The sequence below is a fragment of the Myotis myotis genome, unplaced genomic scaffold (assembly GCF_014108235.1).
Source record: "Myotis myotis isolate mMyoMyo1 unplaced genomic scaffold, mMyoMyo1.p scaffold_m19_p_21, whole genome shotgun sequence".
NCBI classification, from domain to species: Eukaryota; Metazoa; Chordata; class Mammalia; order Chiroptera; family Vespertilionidae; genus Myotis; species Myotis myotis.
The window spans coordinates 607,100-621,895 of NW_023416326.1; the positions used below are offsets into that span (position 1 = coordinate 607,100).

Sequence of the window (14,796 nt, forward strand, 5' to 3'; positions counted from 1 at the left end):
CACGGGGCGTCTCCCATGTGTAGAACGAGAGAGAGCTGGTCCCCTTGGCTGCAGTCCTGGCCAGGGTCCCCTAAGGGCTTCTTCCTTGAGGGCCAAAGACACAGAAGAGGGAGGAAGAAGGGAGGGGGAGAGGGCAATAAAGACCACGGAAGGAAGGAAGGAAGGAAGGAAGGAAGGAAGGAAGGAAGGAAGGAAGGGAGAGAGAGAGAGAGGAAGGAGGAAGGAAGGAGGAGGGAGAGGGTGCCAGGGAGTGTATCCCAGCCCTCACGAGGACAGGTGTGCAAGGACAGGTGTGCAGGGACAGGTGTGCGAGGACAGGTGTGTGAGCTCAATGACACCTCCCAGACGTCCCGCTGGCCTGCACGAGTGACCTCGAACCCAGGGGCCGGCCTCCCCAGGCCCCCACTTCCCTTCCCCGGACCCTCCGTGCTCCCCTGCCCCCCAGCCCCGGCCTGCAGTTCACTCTGGACGAGCCCCCGGCGGGCAGCGCCCGGGCTCCACGGAGACCTCTGGTCCCAGGGGCCACCTGTCAGCCGCGGTCTAGACGGACGCGGCTCCGGGGAGATTGACAGGGGCGGCTGAGCCTCATTAAGGCCGAGGCGGAAAGGGCTTTGCTGCCTGGTGACCGATGGTGCCCCGAGGAACCCGATTAGGGACCTGTTGACAGGGCCTCCGGCCTGGTGGCTGCAGGGAGCCGGGGCCCGAGGGCCGTCCGTGGTCCCGTCTCGTGTCCGTGGCCGAGACGGTGGCTGGGTCTCCCGTCCTCGCTGGGGAAGGTTCCCCGGGGCCTTCTCGCCGGGTCTTCTCGGGGCTGGGGCTGGAGGTGCTGCCCCGAGACCCCCCGCCCCCCCCCCCGTGGTCACCTTCTCAGTGGGCGTCCCTCTCTGTCCCCCACAATGGCTCCTCTGTGCCCCGAGGCAGGGCTCACTGGCTCCTCCCAGCCTGCTGGAGGCTGGGGCCGATGTGATCTCAGACCTCAGGTGGGGGCGGGGGTTCCTGGGCTCATTTACAAAAATTATAGGGATGAGAAAACTGACCTCCGACCTCGTGCGTAGTGTGAGAATTTTTAAAATAGATATATTTTTATTGATTTCAGAGAGGAAGGGAGAGGAAGAGAGAGAAACATCCACGATGAGAGAGAATCATGGACCGGCTGCCTCCTGCACGCCCCTCACTGAGGATGGAGCCCGCAACCCGGGCCCCGACCGGGAATCGAACCGTGACCTCCTGGTTCTAGCTTCATAGGTCGACGCTCAACCCCTGAGCCCCGCCGGCCAGGCCTGGGTCTGATCGAGAGAGAGCAAGTCCCCCTGGTCGTGCTTTCGTCCGAGCCCGCGTGCTTCCGAGGACTGGGCTCTCGGCCCTCGAACCCAAGGCCTCCTTTGCTGCCCCTGAGCCTGGTCCTGCGGTCGCCTCCTGTGCCCGAATCGCCATCGTGTCCCTGCCGAGCTCCACTGCTCACAGCTGGTGGCAGGCCCTCTCAACCTTCTGCCCGCTTGCCCTCCCCCCATCCGTCGTGGCCACAGACGCAAGGCCGCTGGCCAAGGTTTGGGCCTTGGTCCTGTCCCCCTGTCCCTCCTGCCACTCACACAGCCCCGCCAGCTCGCCGGGGACAGGGCCTTCTCCTCCTCCCCCTCTCTGAGCGTCCTCGCGGCACCCACCCCTTCCTCTCTCTCTCCCTCACCCCTGGGTGTTCCGCCAGGAGATGGGCTCCCCCAGGCAGCGACCGGAGCACGCTGAACGCATGGCATGTGGCGGGCAGGAGGGCAAGAGGGCGTCTGTCTCAGGACCGCGGGAGCTGGGGTCGAGCCCCTCGCCCACCCAGGCCAATGTCCGAGGAGGGACAGAGCTTCCCTGTGGAAGGACTTTGGGGCGGGCGGCGCCCTGGCGGACGGAGAAGATTTAGTGCCTCTCAGCTCTCATGCCTGAGGAGCCACCCAGGCTGCTGACCGCCAGGGACACCCACCCGGGGAGGAGAGGAGATGCTGGAACACGGGGCAGGCAGTCACCCGTGGCAGGGAGGCGGGGAGGCGGGGAGGCGGGGAGGCGGGGAGGCCAGAGCCCCAGGGAATCTGAGCACATCAAGCCCTCCTCTCCAGGGCCCCCAGGAGGCGAGGGCAGAGGCAAATGGCCAGGAATCCAAAGAGAATGATGTATTTGTTTGCAATCTATTTTTAATGCCCCATCAACACGACCTCATGGCAGCCAGGGCCTGGCCGAGCCGCCCGGCAGGCTCCTGCCGTGGCCCCCAAGGACCAGCTCAGGGTGAACCCCTCCAAGGACAAACCCTGAAACCCAGTGCGAGCCCCACTGCCCGTCACAGGCCGCCTGGCACTGCCCGTGGGTGGACAGCTGGCCCCGGGGCAAAAGGAGCAACACGGCCCGCAGACTCCGCCAACGGGCCCCCAGGCCTTGTCTCGCGCAGTTTGTTTTGTCCGAGAAGTTTGATTGGAAACGGTCGCAGGCCGAGCCCACGGCAGCTGCCGGGGTTGGTGGCCTCTGGGAAAGGCCAGTTGTGCCCAGCCGGCGTGGCTCAGTGGTTTGAGCGTCGACTTATGAACCAGAAGGTCACGGTTCCATTCCCAATCAGGACACAGGCCCGGGTTGTGGGCTCCCTCCCCAGTGTGGGGCGTGCAGGAGGCAGCCGATCCACGATTCTCTCTCATCATGGATGTTTCCCTCTCTCTCTCTCTCTTTCTCTCCCTCTCCCTTCCTCTCTGAAATCAATAAAAATATGTATTTTTTTAAATAAATAAAAATAAAAATGACCTCTGCATCCTGGATAAGCGAACAAGACGGGTGTGAGATTCAGACGGAAGGAACCTGTCTCCCTGGACCACTTTGCAAACCCTCCCTCGGGGCCTCTCGTTTATCCATCCAAGGCAGTGAGGGGCATCGGGTGTTGTTCAACCCATTGCCCAGGTGGGAAAACTGAGGCCCAGAGAGAGGCTGCGATGCCAGGTGCGTGGCAGCTCCCTGGTCACCCTCCCCCCCCCCCGCCCCCCCCAAGCCTCTGTTCCTCAAGGGCCCAGGCGGAAAGCCTCTGAAACCACCAGCTGGGAGTTCAATGCGAGGTACGTAAGTGCGAAGCAAGCGAGTGTAAAAACGGGATTAGTGTCTCCGTGCTGCCGGGTCTCCTGGGATCAGCAGGGCCGGGGCGGCTGGGGAGGACGCCGGCGGTGACCTCAGGGCTCTGCCGGCGCCGGGCCCGTGGCCAGGACACCGCCGCCGCTGGGGCCCGGCTCACTTTCTGCAGCCTTTTGCTTCTCGCCCAGGCCCGGGCAGGGGGCCAGGGTCTGCAGCCCAGGACGCCCTCGTGAGGTCCCTCTCCAGCCCCCCACCCCGCACCCCGGGAAGGTGAGGAGACCCCCCGGCCACACACACACACACCCCAGCAGGTTCCTCCCCCAGGGCCTTCCGGGCTCAGCCCGTCCGGGTGGGCAGCGGCGGAGGGTGGATGCGCTGGGATCGGGCCACATTTCTCCCTGGGTTAATCACCGCAGGAGGGAATGTGAGCTGCCCCTGTTTCCCTACAACAAGCCTGTCGCCTGGTGGGGTAATCTCCCTGTTTCTCAGGTGACAGCTGCTGGCCCGGGAGACGCATGTCCTCATTCTGGGGGCGCCACCTCCCCCAGAGGGTCCAGACCAAGGAAGAGGGGTGGCCCGGGCAGAGACTGACAGCTGGAGGGCGAGGTTTCCCAGGGAGTGGGTCCCGGGGAGCCACCTCAGAGCCCGCGGGGTCCCCTCCCCGGCCGGCCCCCCGGCGCACCCCACTCGTCCTTCGTGGGGACACGGGGCAAACATCTAACCTTTCCATTTCTGCAGCGGCTTAATGAGCCCGGGCCCGGCGCGGGGACTTGACACGTCGTAGACACCTGATGCCTGTTTGTTGATTCACACGGCCGCCCGCCTGTCCGGCTTCCAGGGGAGTCGTGTTCTCAACCCGGTTGGAATGTTCACCATGCACTTAAGACAAGTGTCCAAGGTGCTACTAGTCAAAGTGTACGCGCCCCGGGGGGGAGGGCGGGGGGGGGAGTGGGGTGCGATTCTCACCTCTAGAGATAAATGAGAAGGAATCGAGGGTGGTTCCTCATCACATATCGCGCCCTGAGCGCGGCGGTGCCATCCTGGGCGCAAGAGAGGTGGCTGGAGGTGGGCGAGGACCCTCCCGTCTCACCTTGGGGCTACCCTTGGCCTGACCATCCAGGCATCCTGACCTTTCTTGCCAAGGGGGGCAGGTGTGCAAAGGAGTCCGGTGCATGGACTGACGCCTCTTCTGGATCTTTTTAAAAAAATATATTGTTATTAATGTCAGAGAGGAAGGGAGAGGGAGAGGGAGAGAGAGAAACATCAACGATGAGAGAGAACCATGGATCGGCTGCCTCCTGCGCGCCCCACCCTGGGGATTGAGCCCACAACCCCGGGCATGTGCCCCGGCCGGGTATCGAACCCGGGACCCTTTAGTTCGCAGGCCGACGTTCTATCCACTGAGCCACACCAGCCAGGGCGGGGACCATGACTTCTCCTTAGAAGGCACCCCCAAACCCTGACTCCTGCAGCATTGATTCTGGTCTAACCGCAAGCCTGGGAAGAAGACCTCCGTGTGGTGGGAGCCGCGCAGCACGGAGCTATGTCTCCCGTGGCCACCAGGGGGCAGTGCGGGCTGCTCGTGACAATGACATTGACCCAAATGTTACCCATTCGCCTGGTTCCGACCTGCTCAATACCCTTCAAGCAGCGATTTTCACGGCACGCGCCAGCCAGTTACTAAAACATTTCACGCTTTGCGGGTCTATGCGGGCTCCAATCCCTCTCGTCCCTAAAGAGCATGTCAAGGTTTTTGCGGACAGAGCCCCGGAACCCGTCTTTTTTGCTGTGGTTTGTGGTTGTGTGTGTGTGGCTCGTTCTAATATAAAGCGCTTCCTCTTGGCAACCCCAGGACGGAGCCCTCTGAGCCCCTCCCTGAACCCCCAGTTTTAGAACCCGGGGGTCCCCGCGCTGCTTCCCGGGCCCCTCCTCGCGCTGCCCGTTTGCAAAGCCGCCGACGGTCCCTGGCGCAGAGCGTCGGCACCCAGGCGGAGGCGGGCCTTGTTGCCGGGGCGACGACAGCGCGGTCGGGCTGACGGGCTGCTGCCGCAGCCAATGGAAGCCGGGAGGGGCGGGGCCAGCCGGGTCTCGCGCGCGCGCCCGCCGCCGGGGTTCGCTGGTGAGCAGGCGGGCGTGGGGGAGGGGAGCGCGATCGGGGCGGCCTCAGGGGGTCCCGCGTGACCCCAAACCGCGGGTGTGAAGGGCGCCGGCCTGGCCGTGGGGTCGGGGCTCCCGGATTCTGCGTGCAGGTGTCGTGGGCTCTGAGCGGGCCGAGTAGGCGCGGGGCGGGCGGGGGGGGGGGCGCGGGGCGGGGATCAGCGGCCCGGGATCAGCGGGTTCGGGCGGGGATTGGGGGGCGGGGGGGCCACGGGACGCTTCCTCTTTCTTCCGGGCTCCCCGAGACTGGTGGGGGGAGGGATCGCTGCACTCGGCGCCGGGTCGAGGAGGCCCTGGGACCCGGCGCCCAGCCCCCACCCGTCCCAGGTGCGTGCGGCCTGGGCCCCGACCCCGTGACCCCCCGATCCCGCGTCCCCCCGAGCCCGCTGACCCCCGTGCTTCCCCCCGCAGGTGTCGGGTCTCCCCCAGGCTGCGCAGCATGAAGCTCCTGTGCGTCGTGGCCGCGCTCGGCTGTCTGCTGGCGCCCCCCGCCCGGGCCAACAAGGTGAGGGCGGGGCCTGCAGCACCTGTGGGGCCCGCTGTGCGCGAGGCGCCCGCCCTCACTCTGCAGGGGCCCTGCCTTTGGGGGGGGGGGGCGGGGGGTCCCTCGGAGGCCAGATCTCAGGCCTTGGGGTGAGGGGACGGTGTGCTCCAGGCTGGGGTTCTGGGGGGGGCACCCCCTGACTTGTCCACACCTTCCTTTTGCTCCTGGGTCACCTGGTGGTTCCAGTAACTGTAGCAGCGCCCTCTGGTGTCAGGCGCTCCCAGGTGAAGGTTTTTGTGTGTTTTTAATCCTCCCCCCAGGATATTTTTCCAGGGGGGGGGGAGGGAGACATCGATTGGTTGCCTCCCACAGGGGCCTGCCACCAAGCGATGCAGATGTGCCCTTGACCAGAATCGAACCCGGGACCCTTTGGTCTGTGGGCCGACGCTCTGTCCACTGAACCAAACCGGCCGGGGCCCCAGGTGGAAGTTCCTGCATGGGGAGGGTCCCCCAACCCGCGGGCTGGGCCTCCTGAGGTCCCCTCCACTCTTTCCGGGTAAATGACCCCGACCTTAGGTCTGTGCAGGTTGAGGTTCTGACCATCAGGGAAGCTTTGATAACCCCTGATTGGCTGGTTGAGATGTTTCTGGGAAAGACCAGATAGCAATTACGTCAGGAATTTAACCCAGGTTTGGGGCCACTCTGGTTGCTTCTCCTGCCTCTGGGGGATCCCGAACTGGGGTGAGAATACTCGTGGCTTCGTCCCATATGGCTTCGGAGGGGCAGCTCGAGTAACCCCATGGAAGCCGCCCACTCTGTCCCGCTCACCCCAATCCTCTCCCCGGTCTTCGCCCGGGACGTTGGAGCTAACGGGGCGAAGAGGCCAGCCGCCAGGGCGACTGGACAGAGGTGCACACACAGGTGTTGGCGCAGGTTACCGACGCCCCGATCTTTCAGCGTCCTCCCTGGGGAGGGCAGCCCTAGCCAGCTCTCTGTCCCTGCGGAAGTCCCTCTTTGCTCACCTTGGGGGTGGGGGTGATGTGATCCGGGTCCGTGGGGTTGGTGAACACCCCACCCCCCGCGGTGTCCGCCTCCTGGAGGGAGCAGGGAGCCGAGAGTTGGAGTCTTGCTAGACCCTGGGCCCAGGGCCCCCCTGACGCCCGCTCCCCTCCTCCGGCAGAGCTCCGAGGACATCCGGTGCAAATGCATCTGCCCCCCGTACAGAAACATCAGCGGGCACATCTACAAGCAGAACGTGTCGCAGAAGGACTGGTAAGGCTGCGTGCGCGGCCGCCCCCGGGGATCAGTGACGCTCAGGGTGGGCTGAGGTCGGGTTGGGGGCCCGGGGTGTCCGTGTGGGTGGAGGGAGCGGGGTTTCTACTGCGGGGTTCTCGGGAACTGGGGCGCCCCGTCCTCGCCCAGTCCCGGAGGAAGCAGAGCACAGAAGGGGGGATTCACACCCCACGGGGGTCCGGGTCAGTGTTGCCTCTTCTGGGGTGTGGAGTGGGGTGGTCAGGGGGCTCCCTGCACCTCCTGCCCCCCAGCGTTTGGGGTTTCGTTGTTTGCTCTCCCGGCTTCATTGAGGTGTGAGCCACATGCAGCCTTGGGTGAGCTCAAGATGCACGCACAGCGGCGATCTGATACGTGTATGCAGGGCTAGTGAGCACCTCCAGGCCCCCAAGTGTGTGTGTGTGTGTGTGTGTGTGTGGTGAGAACATTTAAAATCTCTCACAACTTTTAAATATATATATATATAAATATTCTTATTTATTTTAGAGAGGAAGGGAGAGGGAGAGAGAGATAGAAGCATCCATGATGAGAGAGAATCATGGATCGGCCGCCTCCTGCACACCCCACACTGGGGATGGAGCCCGCAACCCGGGCATGTGCCCTGACCGGGAATCGAACCCTGACCTCCTGGTCATAGGTGGACGCTCACCCTGCCGGCCGGGCTCAGCACCTTTCGAGTGCACAATCCACTTGTTAATGCAGTCACCATGCTGTCATCAGATCCCCCCAAAGGTTTTTTTTTTGGTTCACGAAGGCCTGAGACGTGCAGTCCTGGGGGCGGGGCCCGGGACCTCGTCGGGTGTGGTCGCAGTTCAAAGGGCACCGGGGAAGAAGCCGATGGACGCCAGCCCACACCGGGCGGACGCCGGGGCCGGGTCCCGCGGCGCCCGTGCTCACGGCCGTGCGTGTCTGTTGCAGCAACTGCCTGCACGTGGTGGAGCCCATGCCGGTGCCCGGGCATGACGTGGAGGCCTACTGCCTGCTGTGCGAGTGCCAGTACGAGGAGCGCAGCACCACCACCATCAAGGTGACCGCTCGCGCCGCGCCCCGCCCACCCGCAGGCTGGGGCTTCATTCCGGAACGTTCCAGGCGGCTGTGGGCCTGGCTTCTGGGCAGGCCTGCCCCAGGCACAGGGACCCACTTCCCGCCCCTTGGAGCCAGCCGTCCTGCGACCTCTGTCCTGGGGCTCCCCTGACACTGGGGGTGAGAGCCTGGGAGACGCCCGGTTTCCCCCAGTTCTTGTCTTCCTCTCTCTCCTTCCAGCCACCAGTCGGCACCCTCCCCTGCCTCTGAGGTTGTGCCCTGCCGGGTGCTGCTCACAGGCAGGTCAGAGCTCGCCGTCTGATGGAGGGAACGCCGGGCTGGTCCCCTGGGGGCGCCCCTGCCCCTCGTGCTGCTGCATCCCTGGGTGGACTCAGGACCGGAGTGTGGGCGTCGGCTCGCCACAGGGAGTGAGGACCAGGGCCTGTCCCTTCCTCTGCCACCAGCAGGACTCCTGCCCCAGAGCCTCCGTGGCCCCCTAGTCCGGGTGCCGACTGTCCCGAGCCAGGCCCTGCATACCGATTTCCTGGTCCAGTGTTTATCAATTGATTTCTTTATTGATTGATAAATATCTTTATTGATTTCCGAGGGAGAGAGAAACATCCATGATGAGAGAGTCATGGATCGGCTGCCTCCTGCACGCCCCACACTGGGGATGGAGCCCACAACCCCGGGCCTGTGCCCTGACCGGGAATCGAACCCTGACCTCCTGATTCCTAGGTCCACGCTCAACCCCTGAGCCACGCGGGCCGGGCTGAAGCTGGCTTTTCTGTAGAACAAACCCCACTCCAGCTGGGAGGATCTCCCCACAGCAGGAGATTCACGGTCACCATCCTGGCCCCGGCTCTCCTCCGCTCCCTGCGGGGTGCCTGTCCCGCACTGCGCGCTGCGTCCCCAGATCTGAAGCTTCCCTCTCAGCCGTCCTGCTCCCAGCCGTGGGGGGCGGGGGGAGCCCCGGTCCATCCTCCTCCGAGCCCAGCCCCTACCCCTGCGTACTGTGCACCCTGAGCCGGACCCTCTCCCCACCGCCCCCCGGGCATCCCAGGGCGCCCCGATCCACACGTTTCGTTTCGCCGTTTCTTGTCTCTCTGGCTGCGGGAGGGAGGATGGTGTCCGTGGGGCCCTGTGTCTCCGGGCCGAGGCCGGCTGGTCACAGGGCGGCCGTCCCCCAGGTGATCATCGTCATCTACCTGTCGGTGGTGGGCGCCCTGCTGCTGTACATGGCCTTCCTGATGCTGGTGGACCCTCTGATCCGCAAGCCCGACGCCTACACCGAGCGGCTGCACGAGGAGGAGAGCGAGGTGAGGGCGCCTACGCACATGGGGGGGGGGGGGGTCCTGCCCTCCCCCAGGCCCCTGCTCCCCCTCCTGCTCCGTGCGCCCTTCATCACCCAGACTATTGATTTCAGAGAGGAAGGGAGAGGGAGAGGGAGAGAAACATCCATGATGAGAGAGAATCATGGATCGGCTGCCTCCTGCACGCCCCCCACTGGGGATGGAGCCTGCAACCCGGGCCTGTGCCCTGACGGGGAATCGAACCCTGACCTCCTGGTTCCTAGGTCGATGCTTAACCACTGAGCCACGCCGGCCGGGCCAGACTCCTGTTTTTGCCTCGTGGGAACTGCCCTGTGCGCCCGATGAGGCAGGGGGAGAGGGGCCTGGATCTCTCCTGATGTCCGGCATTGGGCAGCCTCGGGGGTGAGAAGCCGTCCCCAGGAATTTCGGGGTTCAGCTCAGAGCATTTGTGGCACAGGATGGAGGTGGGAGGGGCAGGTTCCCAGCACGAAGGTCGAGGGGCTCAGATCCGAGTGCACAGCTGGGGGTGACGTGGGTCTGGGCTCGTGCCTGCCCGCCGCCCGCCGCCCGCTGCCCGCCGCCCCGCCTCCGGCTCATGTGTTTGGCCAGAGGTGGGCAGAGCCCGAGCCGGGCCCGGCGAGGTGGCGCTGGCGCTGGGTGGTCCGTGTGCGGGAGGAAGCCCCGTGCCTACCTGGTTATTAATGCGCCGTAATCGCAGCTCTGGGCGGGGGCACCGCTAATAAACACTCGGCGATTAGGGCGCGGCGGTAATTGCAGCCTGGCCCGGGTAATTGCGAGGTGCGCGGTGATTACAGCCCCGTGACTTCCCCGGAATGCGCGGCTCCCGGCTTCCCGCGGGGAGCCGGAGGAGGGGCGGCCCCGCCCTGGGGTCTGAGCCCGGCCCCCGGCCCTGGGGACGCTCCCCACATCGAGTCCGAAGTCACAGTTGCCTCTGGGTGGGGGGCCCAGGGGTGGGGAGGGGTCAGATGGGGTCAGCCTGGCTCCTGGAGCAGAACCGGAATCGAATCGTAGAGTGGACACCCGGGGGGGGGCGGGGTGCTGGTTTTGGCTGAGTAGGAAGGAGGATGGCCCGCAGTGAGGGGCTCGGTGGCCAGTGTCGGGGTGCCCGGGAGGCAGGGCAGCGGATCCTGGGAGAGGCAGGTGATCAAGTGTGTGTTCAGGCTCTGAGACCGGACCTGAGGGGCACCCAGCTCTGCACAGTGGTTACGGGGGAGGAGGGATGTCTTCCGGGCAGCATGAGGGGCCTGCGCTCCTGCCGGCGCCCCAAATCAGGATGCCCCCCATTTGTTGCTCCAGGTTTAGGAGACGGACAGTTAGGGAGGAGGCCGCCGGGGGGGCAGGGGGGGGCCTCTCCTAGACCAGGGTCAGCCAGGGACTTACTGTTCCTTTGTGTTAATCCAGGAGGGCTTCCTGGCAGAGGAAGCCAGCTCTCAGGACAATGACTGCTCAGCTGCTGGGGGGCAGCAGGGCTGAGTAGAGCCCAGGGGTCCTCTCTGGTCCTGGATGGTGAGGACCCTCTGCCAGCCCTCCCCCGCTCAGGGCACCTGGGGACAGGGGTGTGTCAGGGGGTGTGGGGTTGAGGCAGAACAGCAGGTCCCAAAGCCACTCAGCTGACCGCTGGGCGGAGGCTGTGTCCCTGGCTTTGTTCGTGGTCTGGAGGGTTTCCCTTAAGGAAACAAGGAGGGGCCTCCACTGGGCTTGGGGGGGGTCTTAGCTTTCACCCCGAGAGGAGGAGCGTCCGGACAGGCCTCGCCGGGTCTTTGAGGTTCACCCCGGCCCCTACGACTTGGCGACCACGAGGAGGGAGCTGTCCATGCCCCCTGCGCCCCAACCCCCCCCCCAGGTCAGCTCTGGAGGCCGCCCCCGCCCCAGGCTTGGGGGTCCTGGCTCCATCCCCTGGCCCCGCAGCGAGGAGCTCCGTGCCGGGAGATGAAAGCCAGTGTGTCCCTTTGAAAGCCTGGCAGGCCCAGCGCTGGGCGCTGCCTCCCGGGATTCCGGCGGCATTAGGCCTAATCCCCGGGCTCAGACGCCCTTTGAGGGGAGGAAGCCAGCGTGTTTGCTGGGACAGAAACGGGGCTGCTCAGATGTAGGGGTTTGGTCCTCTTTGAAGAGGGAGAGCCGGCTGGCGTGGGGCGCAGGGGGTGTGCTGCTCACGGCGTGGCCCCCCGTCCCCCACCCGGGCGCGGGGGCAGCGCTGGCCTTGCGCGGGGTGAGCGGGAATCAGGGTGAGCGGGAATCGAGGGAAGATGGGGACCGCCCTGGGGACCCAAAGGCCTGGGGTGGCGAGGACTCGGGGCCACGAGAACGGCACCCTCCTCCCAGGGGCCCCTCGTCCGGGGAGCTGGCGAGGAGACGTGGAGAAGGCACCCGCGGAGAGGGACCGCCCCTTGTCCCCTGGGAGGACACACAGGCAGGGGTGGCATCCACAGGCGCCTCCAGACCAGCCCTGGCCCCCAGCCTTGGTCCGGACAGCTGTGGCTCCCCAGTCCCTGCCCCGCCGGCCGCTGTCCGCGGTGCTGAACCCAGCGTCCCTCCCTGAGCCTGGAATCCGGGCGGTGGTTCCGACCCAGGTGGTTCTGGCCCAGCCCGAGGGCGCTGGCTGGTCTTTAAGGACGAGCTGTTCCCCTGTGAGTCCTCACACCCGCGCGTCGTGGCTGTAGGAGGGGCGGCTCAGGCAGCAGGGGCAGAGGGGCCGGCACCGTGTCACCGGGCGGCCGCGAGGACTGTGGGGAGGCGAGGCCAGGGGTTCGAGGTCCGCCAGCTCAGGCTCCAGAGACACGGCCTCAGAGGGGAGAGGGCTGGCACGGCGTTGGTCCTGCCCGCGAGGGCGAGGCCGGGCTGGGCGTCCGGACACGACGTGGAGCCTTTAATACCTTTCACCCGACCATTAGCCCTGAGCCTTCGTGGCAGCCCCCACTGAAGAAGGGAGAGGGTGAGGGCTGAAGCTGGGGCGTGGGGGGCGGGGCATGCTCCCCGATGCGCTGCCCGGCCCCTGGCTGCCTCCTCCTTTTCCCCCCACCCCCTTGGGGCTCCCCCAGCTCCTCGCTGCCCCCAGAAGGGACAAGGTTGGGCCTGGGTCGTGACAGAGGCCCTGTGGCCCCACACCCGGGTGGCGAGGTCCTGGTGCCCGCAGCGTCCCAGGCTGGCCTCAGCGCCCACCTCGACCAGACGGCCACGCTGAGGCCTGTCCGTGGCACCGTGGGACGAGCGCCCACCGTGAGCCGAGCCGGGAAGGACAGAGCCGACGGGTGTGCCAGCCCACGGAGTCTTCCCGGGGCGGCGCCCTCACCCCGTTTCTGCCTGGGCCGCCAGAGCCGGGTGCACGGTATTGCCGAGGGCTCTCTGGGTGCCCCTGCAGCTGCCCCCCCCCCCCCGTACGGGACTGTCCCTCGGCCCTGGACACACCTCCCGGGGCCGCTGTCCGTCTCTACAGCACCGTGGGCAGTGCTCACAGGACGCGTGACCAGCTCTGCGGGGCGGGGAGCACCTCCCGTCCTCCCCCCTCGCCAGGCCCCTCTCTGCCACTGCCCGCACCCCGGCCCCCCCACGCTCCCCTGGGCACCCCCTCTCCCCGCCTGGCAGCTGCGTGGCGACAGAAGCCGTGCCAGCCGGGCGCTAGCAGCAGAGCTGCACTGACTGGGCGGCTCTGGGCTGGGAGCGCCGCGTTAATCCCCTGAGAGCCGGTGGCAGGAGATGAGAGGCCGGGAGGCCCGGAGGAAATCCCCGCGGGGGGGCGGCCCTCGGCTCTAATTCCCCCAAAGATCAGGTTCGGGTCCCGCAGGAAATGCAGGGGCGTCGGAGCAGCGAGGTGGTAATTAGGGCGGATGCCGCCTCTGAGGACGAGGGTGGCCGGGGAGCAGAGAGGACGGGGTCCATCGGGGCAGGGCGGGGGGCGCCGACCGCCCGCTCTGTCCGAGGAGACGGGGGCCAGGCCGGGCTCTGGACGGGGAGAGGGGGGCCAGGCCGGGCTCTGGACGGGGGGTTCCGGCTCCAGCTCCGGCTCCCAACGCTGCCCCGTGCCCTGCGTGACATCGCATCCACGCAGCAGCCAGGCGGACTCCTCCGCGCCCCTCCTCCCACCCACAGCCTCACGCCGCCCCTGCGACCTCCTGGGCCACACTCGTCTCCCTCTCCTGTGCGGGGCCCAGGTCATAAGGGGGCCAGCCCTGGCCGGTGTGGCTCAGTGGATAGAGCGTCGGCCTGCAGACCGAAGGGTCCCGAGTTCGATTCTGGTCAAGGGCACGTGCCAGGTTGCGGCTCGATCCCCAGTGGGGGGCGTGCAGGAGGCTGCCGATGGGTGATTCTCTCTCATCATGGATGTTCCTATCTCTCTCTTCCCCTCCCTTCCTCTCTCTGAAATCAATAAAAATATTTTTTTTTTTAAATAAGGGTGCCCAGAAGGTACTCCTCCTGAGCACCCCTTCCCCAGGCTCTGGGGGGGGGGGGACAGGGGTCGTCCTGCAGACTCCACGCATGGGGTGTCCCTCCAGGATCTGCGGGGACCACGGCCTCGAGGGGGGGCCTGCCCTGGGGGCCCAGACCTCGGGATTGCTTCGGGGACCCCTCATCGCCTCTCTTCCTCCCCCTGCAGGACGCCCGCTCCGTGGCCGCCGCCGTGGCCTCCCTGGGCGGGCCCCGCGCCAACACGGTGCTGGAGCGCGTGGAGGGCGCGCAGCAGCGCTGGAAGCTGCAGGTGCAGGAGCAGAGGAAGACGGTGTTCGACCGGCACAAGATGCTCAGCTAGGCGGGCGCCACCGCCGGGCGGACCAGCCGGGGCCCCTCCCGGGCCGTCCCTGTGGGAGCATCTGGGGCGTCCTCATCGCTGCGGCCGTGTTCCCGCTGATTTAACCCGGGAAGCGGGGCGGGTCCTGGCCTCCAGCCCGTCCACGCGGGTCTCGGGTCCAGGGGAGGGGACGCAGGCCCGTGGGGAAGGAGGGAGAGGTGTTTCGGGGGCCACGTTTCCAGTCCCCAAAGTCGGCATGTCCTCGCCCTCCGGGGGGCGGAGCCAGTCCGGCAGCGTCAGCTCGCGCTCCTTCCTCCCGACCTCCCGCCCCCGACACCTCGGCCGGGCCCAGGGGCTCTGACGGGACGGCCCACGTCCCTGGCCGCTTGGTGCCTGTAGAGCCCCAGGAGGTCCGTCTCCCTCTGCCCTGCGACCCTCGCCCAGAAGCGGGTGGGGCTGGGCCCTTGGGGCTGCGGCCGCTCACCTGCCCCACGTGGGGGGGGCCCACGGGACACGAGAGGCTCTGGGCACCAGCCCCGTCCTTGGCCCCCATCCCGGGCCCCACAGTCCCAGGGCCCCCATCCCGGGCCCCACAGTCCCAGGGCCCCCATCCCGGGCTCCACAGTCCCAGGGCACAGGGAGGACGGTCCCCGCTGCCCGTCAGTCAGGAAGCCGCCATTAAACCTCTCGCTCCCTCA

At 66.6% G+C, this 14,796-nt stretch overlaps 1 protein-coding gene across 4 annotated transcripts; it reads left to right on the forward strand.

The window, feature by feature from the left end:
* Nucleotides 1–5,097: 5,097 nt before the first annotated feature.
* Nucleotides 5,098–14,796, forward strand: TMEM9 (transmembrane protein 9). Of its 4 annotated transcripts, none has more exons than XM_036355108.1 (6): nt 5,098–5,206; nt 5,656–5,749; nt 6,909–7,000; nt 7,937–8,045; nt 9,232–9,360; nt 13,967–14,796. In XM_036355108.1, exons 2-6 carry the CDS (start codon nt 5,684–5,686, stop codon nt 14,117–14,119), a joined length of 549 nt encoding a protein of 182 aa, XP_036211001.1. In that variant the 5' UTR covers nt 5,098–5,206; nt 5,656–5,683; the 3' UTR covers nt 14,120–14,796. The 4 variants fall into 4 exon arrangements, with proteins under 4 accessions (XP_036211001.1, XP_036211000.1, XP_036211003.1 ...); XM_036355107.1 differs by lacking the exon at nt 5,098–5,206 and adding an exon at nt 5,213–5,336; XM_036355110.1 differs by lacking the exon at nt 5,098–5,206 and adding an exon at nt 5,219–5,361.

Bases quoted from the DNA above. Each gene is read 5' to 3' on its own strand.
- TMEM9 (XM_036355108.1), top strand. From the start codon at position 5,684: ATGAAGCTCCTGTGCGTCGTGGCCGCGCTCGGCTGTCTGCTGGCGCCC. The intron at 5,750-6,908 runs GTGAGGGCGGGG...CTCCTCCGGCAG, and splicing joins CCCCCGCCCGGGCCAACAAG to AGCTCCGAGGACATCCGGTG. The intron at 7,001-7,936 runs GTAAGGCTGCGT...TGTCTGTTGCAG, and splicing joins AACGTGTCGCAGAAGGACTG to CAACTGCCTGCACGTGGTGG.